This window comes from Somniosus microcephalus, chromosome 11 (assembly GCF_052327205.1).
Source record: "Somniosus microcephalus isolate GS21.2 chromosome 11, FLI_Smic_1.0, whole genome shotgun sequence".
Taxonomy (NCBI): Eukaryota; Metazoa; Chordata; class Chondrichthyes; order Squaliformes; family Somniosidae; genus Somniosus; species Somniosus microcephalus.
In genome coordinates, this window is record NC_140997.1 from 72,686,453 (window position 1) to 72,702,589 (window position 16,137).

General features: G+C 43.9%; 1 protein-coding gene across 5 annotated transcripts in view; it reads right to left on the minus strand.

Moving 5' to 3' along the window:
• Positions 1–16,137, minus strand: part of abat (4-aminobutyrate aminotransferase) — a 364,265-nt gene that overhangs the window by 207,743 nt on the left and 140,385 nt on the right. For all 5 annotated transcript variants that reach the window (XM_086000868.1, XM_086000870.1, XM_086000866.1 and 2 more), the window contains exon 3: positions 2,213–2,310. In XM_086000868.1, the coding sequence (XP_085856994.1) occupies positions 2,213–2,310 (98 nt within the window). The remainder of the gene's footprint in view (positions 1–2,212; positions 2,311–16,137) is intronic.

Genomic DNA, 16,137 nt, shown 5'->3' on the forward strand with positions numbered 1-16,137 from the left:
TATATAATTGTAGTAAGACTTCTTTACTCTCCTACTCCAATCCCCTTGCAATAAAGGCCAACATGCCATTTGCTTTCCAAATTGCTTGCTATTACCTGCATGTTAACTTTCTGTGATTCGTGTACAAGGATACCCAGGTCCCTCTGAATACCAATATTTCCCAGTCTCTCACCATTTAAAAAAAATCTGCTTTCTATTTTTCCTACTAAAGTGGATAACTTCACACTTCTCCACATTATATTCCATCTGCCATGTTCTTGCTCACTCACGTAGCCTATCTAAATCCCTTTGCAGCCTCTTTGCATCCTCCTCACAGCTTACTTTCCCACCTGGATAAACACTACATAAAAACACAACAATTGCAGGTAAGATTTGCTATTACTGTTACTCTATTTATTAATTTATTGACTGTAAAATAAAGCATCTTAACAATTCGTATCTGCCCTCGTCTCACAGCCTTTTGGAAGACTGGAACAGTATATGAGAACATGTGGAGGATTGTGGTACCTAGTCCATCTAGCTAGGAGGTCTCATTCTTACACCTCTGGGCCATGCTATTGCGTGTTCAGATGTTGGGTGGTGAAAAAAAACCTCCTAGCCATAAGTGATGCAGTCTTTACTTATGGGAGAGTCAAGTGAGTCAAGTGCAAGGGAATATCTAGAGCAGACCTCAAATTTGTAACAGCATATAACAAAACTTTAACGCTATTAAAACTTCAATAGCGCTGTTGGAAGCAAGTCTGTAATATAAATAATCTGTGCTTTTGTCATCAGAGGCAGTGGTGCCCTCATTGAACAGGGTTTCACTTCCTGCCTCTAACTGAGAGTGCCGCTAGCGGCAAAGCTAAAGGAATATGCTGGCAGCATTTAGAATCAGGTCTGCCAAGTTTGGTCTGGTCACAGACAGGCTTTTAGCAATACTGACATTTCTAGTATGTCAGCTGGGCTCAGTTGGTAACACTCTCGCCTCTGGGTCAGAAGATTGTTGGTTTGAGGCCCACACAAAGCCTTGAGTTCACAGTCTAGGCTGTGATGTCTGCCTGATCAAGGTGGACTTTAAGGATCGCATGGCATGAATAAACGAGGAGCAGGGAATTCTTCCTAGCCAATATTTCTCCCTCAACCAATACGTACTGGCCATTCATCTCATTGCCATTTGTGGGATTCTGCTGCCGGGTCTGTTACAACATTCTAAAAACAGTAATCTATTGTGTGGAACACTTTCACATGTTTCAACAATGTCAAAAGACACTATATAAACACAACTACCTCACTAACATTGGGAGAATATCTCAACTAGATCCACAAAGTGGGCACACAAACCTTGCACGCGAGCATTGGATCCACTGTGGATAAATCTAACCCATTATAAAAATAGGAGATTCAACAGCTCCTCCAATGGTCCAACGAGTTTATCCAGTGAATTGCTGGACTGTATAGACCAGAAAGGTCCCAGGTTCAGTTAGCTGATCTCAATTGGCCTCAGCACCACTTGTTAGGTATAGGAAAATTGAGCTAGGGTTTAACGACCCCTGCACAAGTACCTTGTGTGGATGTCAGGTAAGTACAGGGTCAAACCTGTCTCTGGTGTCCCCGACAGCTAGACGACACTGAAGGATCATACATGAATTATGTTTTTATAGGTTTCGTGAAGCCGCTGAAACTCCACCATGTCAACAATTCTCAGAGCTGATTCATCAGTGATTTCACTGACTTCATGGACGCCGCAATATGTGAAAAACACACAGTCCCACTACAGCAGGGATTCAACAACTTTGAGAGAGATTGGGGAGGGAGAAAATTCGTTAAAAAAATACAAACGACCAATGGGAACGGGCACAAGTAACATAAAAGGAGCATGAAATCAATGATCTCATTATCATGCTGTATCGATCAATGTGCTCCAGGTATCTTTGTACAATAGCATGTGCATTCAAATTAGATTTAGGACAATGGTTGGAGATTCACACTTGACAGACTGACAGTTCTGAAACGCCGACTTTCACCTGATTGTTTTTTTAAAATGTGATTAAAAAGAAATCAGACACAACAAATAGTGATGGCTACAAACCAATTGAAATTCAGGAATTTCAGTCCGGTGCAGCATAGACCATCAGGAAAACAGGTGTGCAGCACAATATTGTTGCATTGCGTCTATCAATTCCCAAAAAGTCATGCAATATGGTTTCAGAATGCTATATAATTGACATACCCGAGATCTTGGACCTGGTACTTCGGTTTTCATTAATGGCCCATCAAACTCGACATCCCCATCCCTCTTGTCTGCAGACTGACTAACATATCGAGATCCTTTACAAAATGAAACATAATGGTCACTTAACTTTTATTGCAATTTTCTGATAATACTGATAGAAAGACTTGCATTGAGGTTTAAAACACATAACCAATAATTACTGTTTTCACATTACACAAAACTGCACACATCAGTTCAGACAGTAATTGTGTTTAGGCACTTCCCTCATTACATTTTCAGGTTTTGAGTTCAGCCACCGATTTGTATGTATTTTTTTGTAGTGGGGTGTCGGGGTGGAGGGGGGTTACCTTATTTATGTGGGGGTTGGAAAAGAAATGTAATGGTAATTTGAAAGAGCAGCTCATTCTACCACGGCAGTCTCTGATGGAAGCTTCACTTAACTGGTGGCAGCAGCGTGGTAATCAGGCGGTGTTGCTACCTCCATAAGTTCAGAGACCCAACAAGAGTAGAGGTTTCAACGAGCACCTGCTGAGCAACTTCTGCCCCCAAAGCAACTTATAAATACAAAGAATCTTGCCGTCACAGGCAGAGGCAATTATGTTTTTTGGTTGTTAGTGAGTGGAGCAGATCACTGGCCTCCATATCATGTCATGAAGCATAACTGACAAACTGAAGGAGCACAAGCTTCGTGCCGTTCTGGTCACCACATTACAGGAAGGATGTGATTGCACTAGAGGGGGTGCAGTGGAGATTTACGAGGATGTTGCCTGGGCTGGGGAATTTTAGTGATGAGGAAAGATTGGATAGGCTGGGGTTGTTTTCTTTGGAACAGAGGAGGCCAAGGGGAGACCTAATTGAGGCATATAAAATTATGAGGGGCCTAGATAGAGTGGATAGGAAGGACCTACTTCCCTGTGAAGAAGGGTCAATAACCAGGGGGCACAGATTTAAAGTAATTGGTAGGAGGTTTAGAGGGGATCTGAGGAGAAATATTTTCTCCCAGAGGGTGGTGGGGATCTGGAACTCACTGCCTGAAAGGATGGTAGAGGCAGAAACCCTCATCACATTTAAAAAGTACTTGGATATGCACTTGAAATGCCGTAACCTGCAAAGCTAGGGACCAAGTGCTGGAAAGTGGGATTCGGGTGGATAGCTCTTTGCTGGCCGGCACGGACAAGATGGGCCGAATGGCCTCCTTCTGTGCTGTAAATTTCTATGATTCTATGATTCCAAATGTTTTGACTGCTGTGGAATCTGGCCCAAAATGTAAATGGAATGGTTTCACAAAATATATTTATGCATGGCATTCTATTACTGATACTTTTAACTTAAAGATTTAAATACATCAAGGTCTTGTTATTATTCCATTGGATGCAGGCGTACAAACGTTAGCCTGTTAAACAAATGGGTTAGGTCGCCACTGGAGCAGAGGAGATAGGAATTTCAGAAGAGCAGATATAACCTTTGTACAACAATACCCCTCATAGCATAATTTCAAGGTTAATAACGCTGACTACAAGACCAGAAAAAATAAATCTCTTTTTTGTAAATCTTTTATTCAGCTATGCAAGCATGTAACTGAAATTGTAGCCGTCTCGGTAATGTTATTTATTTAAATTCCCCCAGACACTTCTTGTATGAGATTAACATTAAGATGGGAGGCTATGGGGGGAAAGCATTATTGGCTGCGCACTGCTGCATACTCTGAGGGCTTTCCACCATCAGGCAGCTTAGGATCAGCCCCAGGTTGGTTCCATTAAATCAATGGAACCATTACAGAATGTCCATGGGCCAACCTCCTAACCCACATTACTGGAACACCAATAGAGGAAAACAGAAATACAAACCATGGGTATTCATAAGACTAAAAATAACCTGGTATTACACAACATCACATTTACATTTCCTTAAGAGACAGATGGGGAACTCTTAGTGGGCAAATACACGGGCTGGTATGGTACTAATGCAAACCAGAAGGTCGCAAGTTCAATTTAAGCGATATGCTGACCTCGGCCTGGATTCTCACTCCTGATTGCCATCTAGTGACCACTGCTGGAAGCTGCATGTCTGTCGACATACGGGGAAAGGACTTTGAACAGAATGTATTCTTCCAGGTTTCTCTTTTTCCTTAAGAGTTGATTCTGTAACATTTTACTGCCACTAGTAGTCTCTCTTCCATTTGTATTCATCCTATTTACAATAACTAAAGTAAACTGGTGGCATCTAGTAGTAGAGAAATGAGCACAGCAGTCATACATACTTTTAAACAGTATCTGATGATTATTTAAATTGTTTTTAACACTCTCTGGAGCCTTTATAATCCTTCTGTACTTTAGATTTACATTTCAATTAAATCCACTATACAATATCTCAAAATTAAGACTCCAGGTGCCCAATGGCAGAGCTGCCTAAAGCAGTGAGTAACTGATCTATGCCAGGTTCAATCTGTCTCTGTGCTGAGTGATCTGATCTTAGCCAGAGCAGTTAGGGCATGATAAATGGGCTCAGCCCCACAGTTTAATAAGGAGAAAGGCCAGTATTCCCACTCCTGATCCCTATCCAGTGGTACATGCTGAAGTGCACAAGTGGATGACAAGCTTGGATGAACTTTGATAAACCCAAAGCCAGTCAAACACACAGAAAGAATGGCTACTTGGGTGAGGTACCAGAGAGGTGCTGGCACCTTTGGGACCTTACGCCAATGAGAGGAGAGGAGAAAATTTGTGAAAACAGAAAAGGAGAAAATAGCAAACATTTTTTTTAAGCTTAGAAAGTTGACTCTTGAGATTGAAACCCCCTTTTAAAATAATTTATCACAAATATCACTCCTTTTCTTACACTGTTATTGCAATTTATTTCCTTGTAAAATACATTACTAATCTATATTGTACTATAACTTAACCAGCAAAGTCTTTTGGATTAATTCAACAAAACACATAGAACAATACAATTGACTTCAATCATGAATTAAAGTGCTGCTCATTAAAAGCACTGTGAATGTCTTATCTGAACTATAATGACCGTGGGATGCTGGAGTGACTGTGTGTTATAATGACTGTGAGACGTTGGAGTGATTGAACTTTTATTTATTCCCCTCCCATTTTATTTTCATTTTCTCTCCCAGTTCAATGCAACAAGTAATTTAAGTATCTGATAAGAATTAACAAAATAAGTTTAAAAACTGAACTTCAATAAACTGGAATTAAATATCTATTTCTAAAAGCAGGCAGGTTGTGTTTCTATAGCTCTAACATTACCATAGTTCTCAGAGTGAAAGAAAAATGTGCTGATTTCCCACATTACAACAGTGACTCCACTTCAAATAGTACTTAATTGGCCGTAAAGCGCTTTGAGACATCCGGTGTCGTGAAAGGCACTATATAAATGCAAGTCTTTCTTTTTTTCTTGATCACCAATGACAACTGCACATGTAAGGCTCTTTCTGTATTATATCCAATATGTATTTTTTAAAATTCATTTATGTGATGTGGGCATCGCTGGCAAGGCCAGCATTTATTGCCCATCCCTAATTGCCCTTGAGAAGGTGGTGGTGAGCCGCCTTCTTGAACCACTGCAGTCCGTGTGGTGAAGGTACTCCCACAGTGCTATTAGGGAAGGAGTTCCAGGATTTTGATCCAGCGACGATATACTTCTAAGTCAGGATGGTGTGTAACTTGGAGGGGAACTTGGAGGTGGTGGTGTTCCCATGCGCCTGCTGCCCTTGTCCTTCTAGGGGGAAGAGGTCGCGGGTTTGGGAGTTGCTGCTGTGCATCTTGTAGATACAGGTAGACTATCCTTTATCTGAAAACCTCGGGACCAGCCGTGTTTCGGTTTTCGGAAAATTTCGGATTTCGGAAGGTATTTTATAAGACTGGGAAATTTGTCGGGGGTGGGGGTCGGCGGGGGGTGTCGGGGTCGGCGGGGGGTCGGGGGTGGGGGTCGGGGTCGGCGGTGGGGGTCGGCGTCGTGCGTACGACTTACGCTGAACGAAAACACTTTCGGTTTTCAGAGGATTTCGGTTTTCGGAAGTGCGGATAAAGGATACACTATCCCTTATCCGAAAGGGTGGGGGGTCGGCGGGGGGTCGGGGAGAAAAGAATATTGGACAGGCCGCTGCAGCTATCGGACGGGCCGCTGTATTGTTGGGTTCACTCTCCCGGTATACCTCCTTCACACTGCCCGGCTCGGCCTGCAATCTCCTACCCAGGAGGGAACTCAGTGACCCTCTGCCCTGCTCAGCGTAAGTCGTGCGCCACTCTGGTCATGTCGTGCGCACGACTTACGCTGAATGAAAAAACATTCGGTTTTTAGAGGGTTTCAGTTTTCGGAAGTTCGGATAAAGGGTAGTCTACCTGTAGTACACACTGCAGCCACAGTACGCCTGTGGTGAAGAGAGTAAATGTTTAAGGTGGTGGGTGGGGTGCCAATCAAGCGGGCTGCTTTGACCTGGATGGTGTTGAGCTTCTTGAGTGTTGTTGGAGCTGCACTCATCCAGGCAAGTGGAGAGTATTCCATCACACTCCTTACTTAAATGGTGGAAAGGCTTTGGGGAGTCAGGAGGTGAGACACTCGCCGCAGAATACCTAGCCTCTGACCTGCTCTTGTTGCCACAGTAGTTATGTGGCTGGTCCAATTAAGTTTCTGGTCAATGGTGACCCCCAGGATGTTGATGGTGGGGGATTCGGTGATGGTAATGCCGTTGAATGTCAAGGGGCAGTGGTTAGACTCTTGCTTGTAGGAGATAGTCATTGCCTGGCACTTGTGTGGCGTGAACGTCGTCCAGGTTTTGTTGCATGTGGGCATGGGCTGCTTCATTATCTGAGGAGTTGTGAATGGCACTGAACACTGTGCAGTCATCAGCAAACATCTCCATTTCTGACCTTATGTTGGAGGGAAGGTCATTTGTGAAGCAGCTGAAGGTGGTTGGGCCTAGGACACAGTCCTGAGGAACTCCTGCAGCGATGTCCTGGGGCTGAGGTTACTGACCTTCAACTACCACAACCACTGACCCAGTTTATACACTTAACTCAACATGAGTATATAGGTTTGAAGTATACAACTATACATGTACATTTAAGTATTTTACTGTATGCAAATCTGTCAATAATATTGATTTCTTCATGGAATGTACATCGCAAACAAATTTAGTGATAACAGTATCAACAGAAATCAATCCAAATATTTTTCCTTTCAAGTTACTGGGACACTTAGAGCAGCTCAAGGGCTCCAATAGAGGCATTAGACTACAGTTAAACTACTGTACACAGCAGTTATTTCTGTGAAGTGACTCCTTTCATATCAAATTAGGATTCTCAGAAATAGAAAACATCATGTGGCTGCTGTCCAGGAAAGCCACACCTGCTGAGTGTCAACCGATAACGCAAGGAATCAAACCTACAAACTTTGGCCATGAATTTATGATATATGTAAACACATTTAATTAAAATAAAGTTAATAAAATAATGTCCAGTTCCCTTCCTCTGTTTTCCTGTCTTCATGATCAACTAAAAATTAGAAAAATGCAGCACATCCTGTATGGTATTGCACAGGAGTTATGTGGTAAACAGTGCCAGAAACATGAGTCTAATGCTATGTGCAGTTTATAATTAGCAACTAAGAAGATGTTATCCTGTGACCATTCTGAACATATACGGTTAATGGAGGTAATAAAAATGTAGCATTGGACAGGTGGGACAGCGCATGTGTTTTGTGCATGACCTGACCTACTAAATTAAAAATTCTGGAAAACAATATATACACGCAATTCATGATAATGAGGTTTAGAATTAAACAAAGGCTTGTCCATGCAACAAACCATTAGAATGCCGCAGCTTTCAGTGGGTAAGTGTGCGGTTTGGTGCGGTACTCAGCATACAGATCAGGACGGCCCAAGGTTCAGTTCTCTGATGTGTGCTAGGTTAGCTCATCTCATCCAGACCAGCAGCAGGAAAGCTACAATTAGCTTTAGTGTCCTTGGGCTAGTAGAAGGAGGGAAGAGGAATTGAACCTTGTTGGTAAATGTTGATGTATAGACTTGCAATGAGGACAGGATTGGGCTTGACTGTGATGCCCCTCCCCCCCACCCCCAAGCTAAATGAACTAACCATTTAAGAGCACAGATGACGAATAGCTATGTGTTGGAGTTTTGGGAGGTCTGTTGGCTTCTGTGGAACAGTAACCTGGCATGAGTCACTGCCTTCAGGAAAAAATTAGAACAAAAACATTTTCTGTCATAATTCGAGGATTAGTGATTGTTGTGAACAGCAAGGGCAGCACTATAAAATGGACATTCTCCAGACCTTCACTATTAGAATAGGTTCCTCCAGTTGCTATAACTATGAGGACGAATCATAGAATCTTCTAGAACCTAGAGCAAGAAAAGGGCCGGTGGCCCCCGTGTTTAGTCCCATTATCCCGTTTTACTGGTCTTCCAGGCTATGCTTTAAACCATAGAACTTCAAATGACTGTTACTTTAGCTTCCCTTCTCCCTCCCACCTGAGGAAAAGCAGCATTTATGCTCGGTCAATAGGCCCGACTACTTTTACCCTGAATTATTCATTTCTCCGGCACTTGTCAAATTAAATCATGTTTGTGGTGTGCTAGAACAATAAAACAGGTGTGAAAAAATTTGATCACTTCTTAAATTGAATGGGTGTTAAAGACAATATTGAAGAGTTTTCATATACAAGCAGGAACAATTGAACTTATTTCAGAAACAAATTTCAGGAAGGATCTTGTTGAAAATCTGATGAAACATTTGAATGATTATTGCTCATGTATGGATACAGACAGACAGTAAAACAACATAAAATCTTCACACTTTCAGAATGTTAGAATAAAGCAGATGCTGGCAGGGACAGGGAGAGGTATTTAAAAGCACACAGAATAACCTTGTACATCATCATATGACATCCTCCATTTAGAAAAATTTCAAACATATTTTATGGGGTGGGGAAGAGGAGAAGCAGAGAAGGGAAAAATATTTCCATGAATTGGCTGGCCTATTAGCTGACGAGATTATTTTTCATATTACACCAGCGATAGATACTAGATGCTGCAACAGATCATCTTGGCAAATGATCACCACCTACTTTAGCTTCAAAATGTTGAGTTTAAACAACTTGATTGGATAGTTTTGGCTCGAACAGCATGTGACCAGATTTTTCACATGGTTGTAGAGTATCGATTCTCAGCTTGGCACAACAGTTCCCAATGAATGGGGGTCTCCCCAAGGTACAGACACGCCAGGTAGGATTGCCACTCTCCAGTGACCTCCAGTGTTTGCGTGAGTCCATTTTAGTTGAGGACATAATTAGGTAAAGCTGTGATGGCCCCAGAGTTGAGTAGCCCACTGAACACTGTCTAAATTCACATGGAAAATGGTCACTTGGGAGCGCTGTTGCAAAGGTATAAGTAGGGGACAGTAAAATAAAAAAAAACCCTGTAAAATCATGGAGTATATTTCTTCACAATCAAGCATTACACTGGCCCAGCAGCTCTACATTCACTTAATATCTGAGATAGACAAAGCAGCGGTCATGAAAACATCGGAATTTATTGAATACCTGGGTTTCCCAATGATATTCACCTGATTTCCCAATGATAGTCACCTGATACCTATCCCTTAATTCCCACTTTTCTCTGCTCATTAAACTGCACAGTTGCCAGCTGACACCTGGCTGTCTCATTTACTGTTTCACCCAGCCAGGTGAGACTTCTTGGCATAAAATGACAGCAAACTAAATTGGGAGCTTTTTGTTTTAGCAGCAGCACCTGTGTGACTCAGAGCCAGAGCACAGTAAACATTTCAGAAGTTGTCACCCAGTTAGAAATAAAAAGGGAAACAGGTTTATCAGTCTATAGAAAAATACATAAATGTTCATCTTTACAATGTACTGCTTAGCTGTTTAAACATAATGGCCCATATTTTCCGATGCCTACGGCTGTGTACACACCCATAGGGACATCGGAAATGCCGGTTTTAATGTTAAAATGCTCTTGACAGATCGAACGCCTGTCCTAGAGAAGGGCCTCTGCGGGGGGAGAGTTCTGCTTTCTGGAGAACCTCCGCCCGCTGAAAACCCTTAGAAATCATAAAGCCTGCTTTTACCAACATAAAAGTTGAAAAAAGTAAAAAAAAACATATTTTTCCACTCATTTATAATTTAAAAAGACTTTTAAAAAAAGGTAAGTTTATTTTTAGCCCTGTAAAAAACTTTAATTATTTTTTTCCAAAAATTACATTTTTGTTTAAAATAGTTAATTTATTGTAATTTTAACTCATTTAAAAAATGTGATGATTTAAAAAAAAATTATTTAATGTTTTACTGTGTTTTTGGGGTGATCTCCATTCATATATTTGACTGGTCTGTCAAAAATATGAAGGGAGATTCCCTTCTCCTATTGGCTGGCCTGGCCCACGTGATCCCAGGGACACTTGCGAACTGCATGTGCCTCTGGGATACGTGGGCCCTGCACATGTCGACTTTGGAGAGGCCCAGGAGCAGAAGTGTCCAGACCTCGGGAGCCCTCGGGTAAGTTTGTAGATTTTTTTCCGATAGGGGGCATCTGCACGCAGGAAGCCTACGAATGGAAATTACAGGCCATTGAAATTAGGCACGACAATGGCTCAGAATGTACTCTGGGTGGGGGACTTCAATGGCCATCACCAAGAGTGGCTCGACACCACTGACTGAGCTGGCTGAGAGCAGAGGACATAGTTGCCAGACTGTGCTTGCAGCAGGTGGTGAGAGAACCAACACGAGAGAATAACCTAGTTAACCTCGTCCTCACCAGTCTACCTGTCGCAGCTGCATCTGTCCATGGCAGTATTGGTAGGATTGACCACCACACAGTCCTCGTGGAGACTAAGTCCTGTCATCACACTGAGGACACCCTCCATTGTGTCGTGTGGCAGCACCACAGTGCTAAGTGGGATAGATTAAGAATAAATCTAGCAGCTACAAACTGGGCATCCATGAGGTGCTGTGGGCCATCAGCAGCATACATAAGAACATAAGAATTAGGAGAAGCGTTGTATTCCAAAACAATCTGTAAACTCATGGCCTGGCATATCTCTCCAGCACCATCGAGCCAGATGATGAATTCTGCTGCAATGACGAGTGTAGAAGAGCATGCCAGGAGCAGCACCAGGTGTACCTGAAAATGAGCTGCCAACCTAATGAAGCTACAACTCAGGACTTCATGCATGCTAAACAGCGGAAGCAGCACACTATAGAGAGAGCTAAGTGAACTCATAACTAACGGATCAGGTCAAATCTCTGCAGTCCTGCCACATCCAGTCACGAACGGTGGTAGACAATAAAGCAAGTAATGGGAGAAGGAGGCTCCATGAGCATCTCCATCTGGTGAAGCCCAGCACATGAGTACAAAAGACAAGGCTGAAGTGTTTGCAACCATCTTTGGCCAGACGTGCCAAGTGGATGATCCTTCTCGGTCTCCTCCTGAGGTCCCCACCATCACAGATGCCAGTCTTCGGCCAATTCAATTCACTTCACATGGTATCAATAAATGGCTAAATGCACTGGACACCACAAAGGCTACAGGTCCCGACAACATCCCAACTTAGTGCTGAAGACCTGTGCTCCAGAACTAGCTGCACCTCTAGCCATGCTGTTTCAGTATAGCTACAACATTGGCATCCACCCAACAATGTGTAGAAAATTGTCATGATAAGTCCTGTTCACAAAAAGCAGGATAAAAAGCAGGAGAAACAACATGACGAGGCAGTATAATCTAAATGGTACTATTTTGAGGGGGGTACAAAAGCAGAGGGACCTGGGGTACATATTCACAAATCTTAGAAGGTGGCAGGGCAAGTTGATAAGCGGTTAAGAAAGTGTATGGAATACTTGGCTTTGTAAATAGGGGCATTGAATACAAAAACAAGGAAGTCATGCTAAACCTTTTATAATCACTGGTTAGGCCTCAGTTGGAGTATTGTGTACAATTCTGGAGACCACACTTCAGGAAGGATGTCAAGGCCCTGGAGAGGGTACAGAGGAGATTATCAGGATGATACCAGGGACGAGGGACTTCAATTATGTGGAGAGATTGGAGAAGCTGGGATCCTTCTCCTTACGGCAGAGAAAGTTAAGGGGAGACCTAATAGAGGTATTCAAAATTATGAGGGGTTTTGATAGAGAAAGTAGGGAGAAACTATTTCCTCCGGCAAGTGGGTCAGTAACCAGAGGTCACAGATGTAAAATAATTGTCAAAGAACTAAAGGGGAAATGAGGAGAAATTATTTCACACAGAGGGTTGTTAAGATCTGGAACACACTACCTGAAAGGGTGGTGGAATCAGATTCCACAGGAATTTTCAAAAGGCAATTGGACAAGTATTTGAAGAGAACTAATTTGCAGGGTTATGAGGAGGAAGTGGGCTGTGGGACTAAATTGGACAGCTCTTTCAAAGAGCCGGCACAGACGTGATGGGCTGAATGGCCCCCTTCTGTGCTGTAAGATTCTATGAAATTCAACCTGGCCAATTACCATCCTAACAGCCCACTCTCAATCAACAGCAAAGTGATGGAAGGTGTCGTCGACAGTGCTGTCAAGTGGCACATACTCACCAATAACCTGCCCACTGAGAGCCAGTTTGACGCTTGCCAGGACCACTCGGCTCCCGACCTCATTACAGCCTTGGTTCAAACATGGACAAAGGAGCTGAATTCGAGAGGTGAGGCGAGAATGACTGCCTTTGACAACAAGGCAGCATTCGACCGAGTGTGGCATCAAGGAGCCGTAGTAAAACTAAAGTTAGTGAGGATCGGGGGGAAGCTTTCCAGTGGCTAGAGTTATATCTGGCACAAAGGAAGATGGTTGTGATTGTTAGAGGGCAATCATTTCAGCTCCAGGACATCGCTGCAGGAGTTCCTCAGAGCAGTGTCCTAGGTCCAACTATCTTCAGATGCTTCATCAATGACCTTCCATCCATCATAAGGTCAGAAATGGGGATGATTGGACAGTGCTCAGTTCCATTTGCAATTCCTCAGGCAATGAAGCAGTCTGTGCTTGCATGCAGCAAGACCTGGACAATATCCAGACTTGGGCTGATATGTGGCAAGCAACGTTCGCACCATACAAGTGCCAGGCAATGACCGCCTCCAACAAGAGATAGCCTACCCACCTCCCCCTGACATTCAATGGCATTACAATTGCTGAATCCCCACCATCAGCAGCCTGGAGCTTGACCAGAAACTCAACTGGATCAGGCACATAAATGCCGTGGCTACTGAAACAGGTCAGAGGCTGGATATTCTGCAGCGAGTGACTCACCTCCTGACTCCCCAAAGCCTCTTCACCACCTACAAAACACACATCAGGAGTGTGATGGAATACCCTCCACTTGCCTGGATGGATACACTTGCAACAACACTGAAGAAGCTCAACAGCATTCAGGACAAAGTAGTCCGCTTGATCGGCACCCCATTCACCAGCTTAAACATCCACTCTCTCCATCACTAGCGTATCATGGCTGCAATGTGTTCCAACTACAGGACATACTACAGCAAGTCACAAAGGCTTCTTCAGCAGCCCCTCACAAACCCGCAACCACCACCACCTAGAAGTTCAAGGGCAGTAGGTGCTTGGGAACACCATCATCCCCAAGTTCCCCTCCAAGTCCACACCATCCCACATATATCGCAGTTTCGTCATCGTTGCTGAGTCAAAATACTGGAACGCCCTACCTAACAACAACAACAACAGCAACAACTTGCATTTATATAGTGCCTTTAACGCAGTAAAACATCCCAAGGTGCTTTACAGGTGCGTAATCAAACAAAATTTGACACTGAGCCACAAGAGATATTAGGACAGGTCAAAGAGGTAAGTTTTAAGGAGCATCTTCAAGGAGGAGAGAGAAGTAGAGAGGTGAAGAGGTTTGGTGAGGGAATTCCAGAGTTCAGGGCCTCAGCAGCTGAAGGCACGGCCGCCAATGATGGAGGGAAGAGAATCAGGGATGCGCAAGAGACCAGAACTGGAGAAGCGCAGAGATCTTGGAGGGTTGTAGGACTGGAGGAGATTACAGAGATAGGGAGCGGCGAGACCATGGAGGGATTTGAAAACAAGGATGAGGTTTTAAAATTGAGGCATTGCCGGACCGGGAGCAAATGTAGGTCAGCGAGCACAAGGGTGATGGGTGAACGGGGCTTGGTGCGAGTTAGGACACGGGCAGCATAGGAAACTCGCTCTGCGTATGGAAACGACCACTTTGCCATGACCACAACACTTAAGAATTAGGAGAAAGCCCAAAACCATAATACTCCAGTCATGAAGGCTGGTCAAGGTTGGTGACTATTCCTTGACCACTTCAAATTGTGCCACAATGCTGCTGAATGACCAGGAATTTCCTCGACGCTGCTGTAACTTCACCGGAAGTAGTGTGGAAACTTCGTTAACGTGTGTAAATGGGGATTCCACCACACTTCCAACCAAGTTACAGTGGCAGAGGGGAAATTCCAGGCCCAATTAACAGCCTGTTTTTCCTTCCCATTCACTTTAATAGAAAGGAAAATCAGGTGGGGTGTATAACAGGCGGCCAATCTGATATCACCTGCTTCGATTGTATAGTCCCCATGACCATTGCTCAAGGCTGCACCCAATTTTAGCAGCAGGTGCTAGTCTGGGATGCAGTTTTCATCTGGAGCATTGAGCTATGCAATGTGTGGATATTGAAATGAAGAGTTGATGGTTACCAGTGCACTTCTACACTTTGGTACTGAGAAGGTATGGCCGCCCATGGGGCATGCAAAATCTGAGAGTATTTCCAAAATTCAGGATTTTCTAAATTATTAAGTAAAGAAGGAAAAGGGCTCCTGTCCCACTGAGGATGAGTTATTTTATGACAGCTATTTTAATAGATAATTACTTAAGTGTCCATCATACTTTAATGTCTATCCTTTGAATAGTTTAGACCCCTGTAACACAGCCAAGTGTAATATCTGTTCTGTTGTATATAAAAATAACTATTAAATGAATAAGTTAAACACTATATAGGTTAGCACAGTTAGAAAATATACAAATGAAGAATATGTTTATAGAAGTTTCCGACAGTATTGTGCGGTTCTTTGCTTAGCAGTTAAGTTATTTTTCCACACTGTCTTTATATTGTTCTTATGCAGCCAGCTGAAAACAGAATTTAAGCAGGCGGGAGGATCCTAGGGGGCAATTTTAACCCTACCTGCCCAGCAGAAGCTGGGTGGGTGGGCAGTTAAAATCGCCCAAGTTACTTATCCACCCAGGAGCCGCTGGCAGCCAACCGACCGCAAATTTAAACGGCTCTACTCAGCAGACTGCAAGGACACGTGCCCAAAGCCGGTGGTTTCTCGACGCCTCTCCACGGCAGGGCAATCGGAGGCCCCAATATCTGCCACCGTTAGAAAGGCGGTGGGCGCGTGCGAAGCATGTTGGGGTCACATTCCCCATATTTAAGTCTTTAACCTTGGCCCCCCCAATCCTTCCAACCCATTGTAAGTGGGGGGGGTGTTAAAGTCAAGGGCTATGGCCCTGATATTAACAGGGAGCCGGGGAGGGTACGGGCGAGCGCCTGATCGGCTGAGGAACATTTCAAGGATGGAGGCCCTGCTGACCTTAACGGCAGGGACTCATTAGATTATTGTTGGGCCGCCTCCCGCCTGGCAGTCAGTCAAATGTATAGCCTGGCCGGTGGGCGGGTGTGCGGAGCAACCTGAGGCAGGAGGCAGCAGCCGAGGACCCGTGAGAATGGTCCCCAGCACTTGTCCCTCTAAGGTGTACGCGCGCACTGATCCCAAGCCCCTGCACAGTTGATTTGAAATGCCGCACAGAGAACTGGACAGTAGCGGGGGCAGGGGGAGGCGCCCAATGCACAATGGCCCCGGGAATCCAGACAGACTCGTTTGCGAGTCTTGCGACCT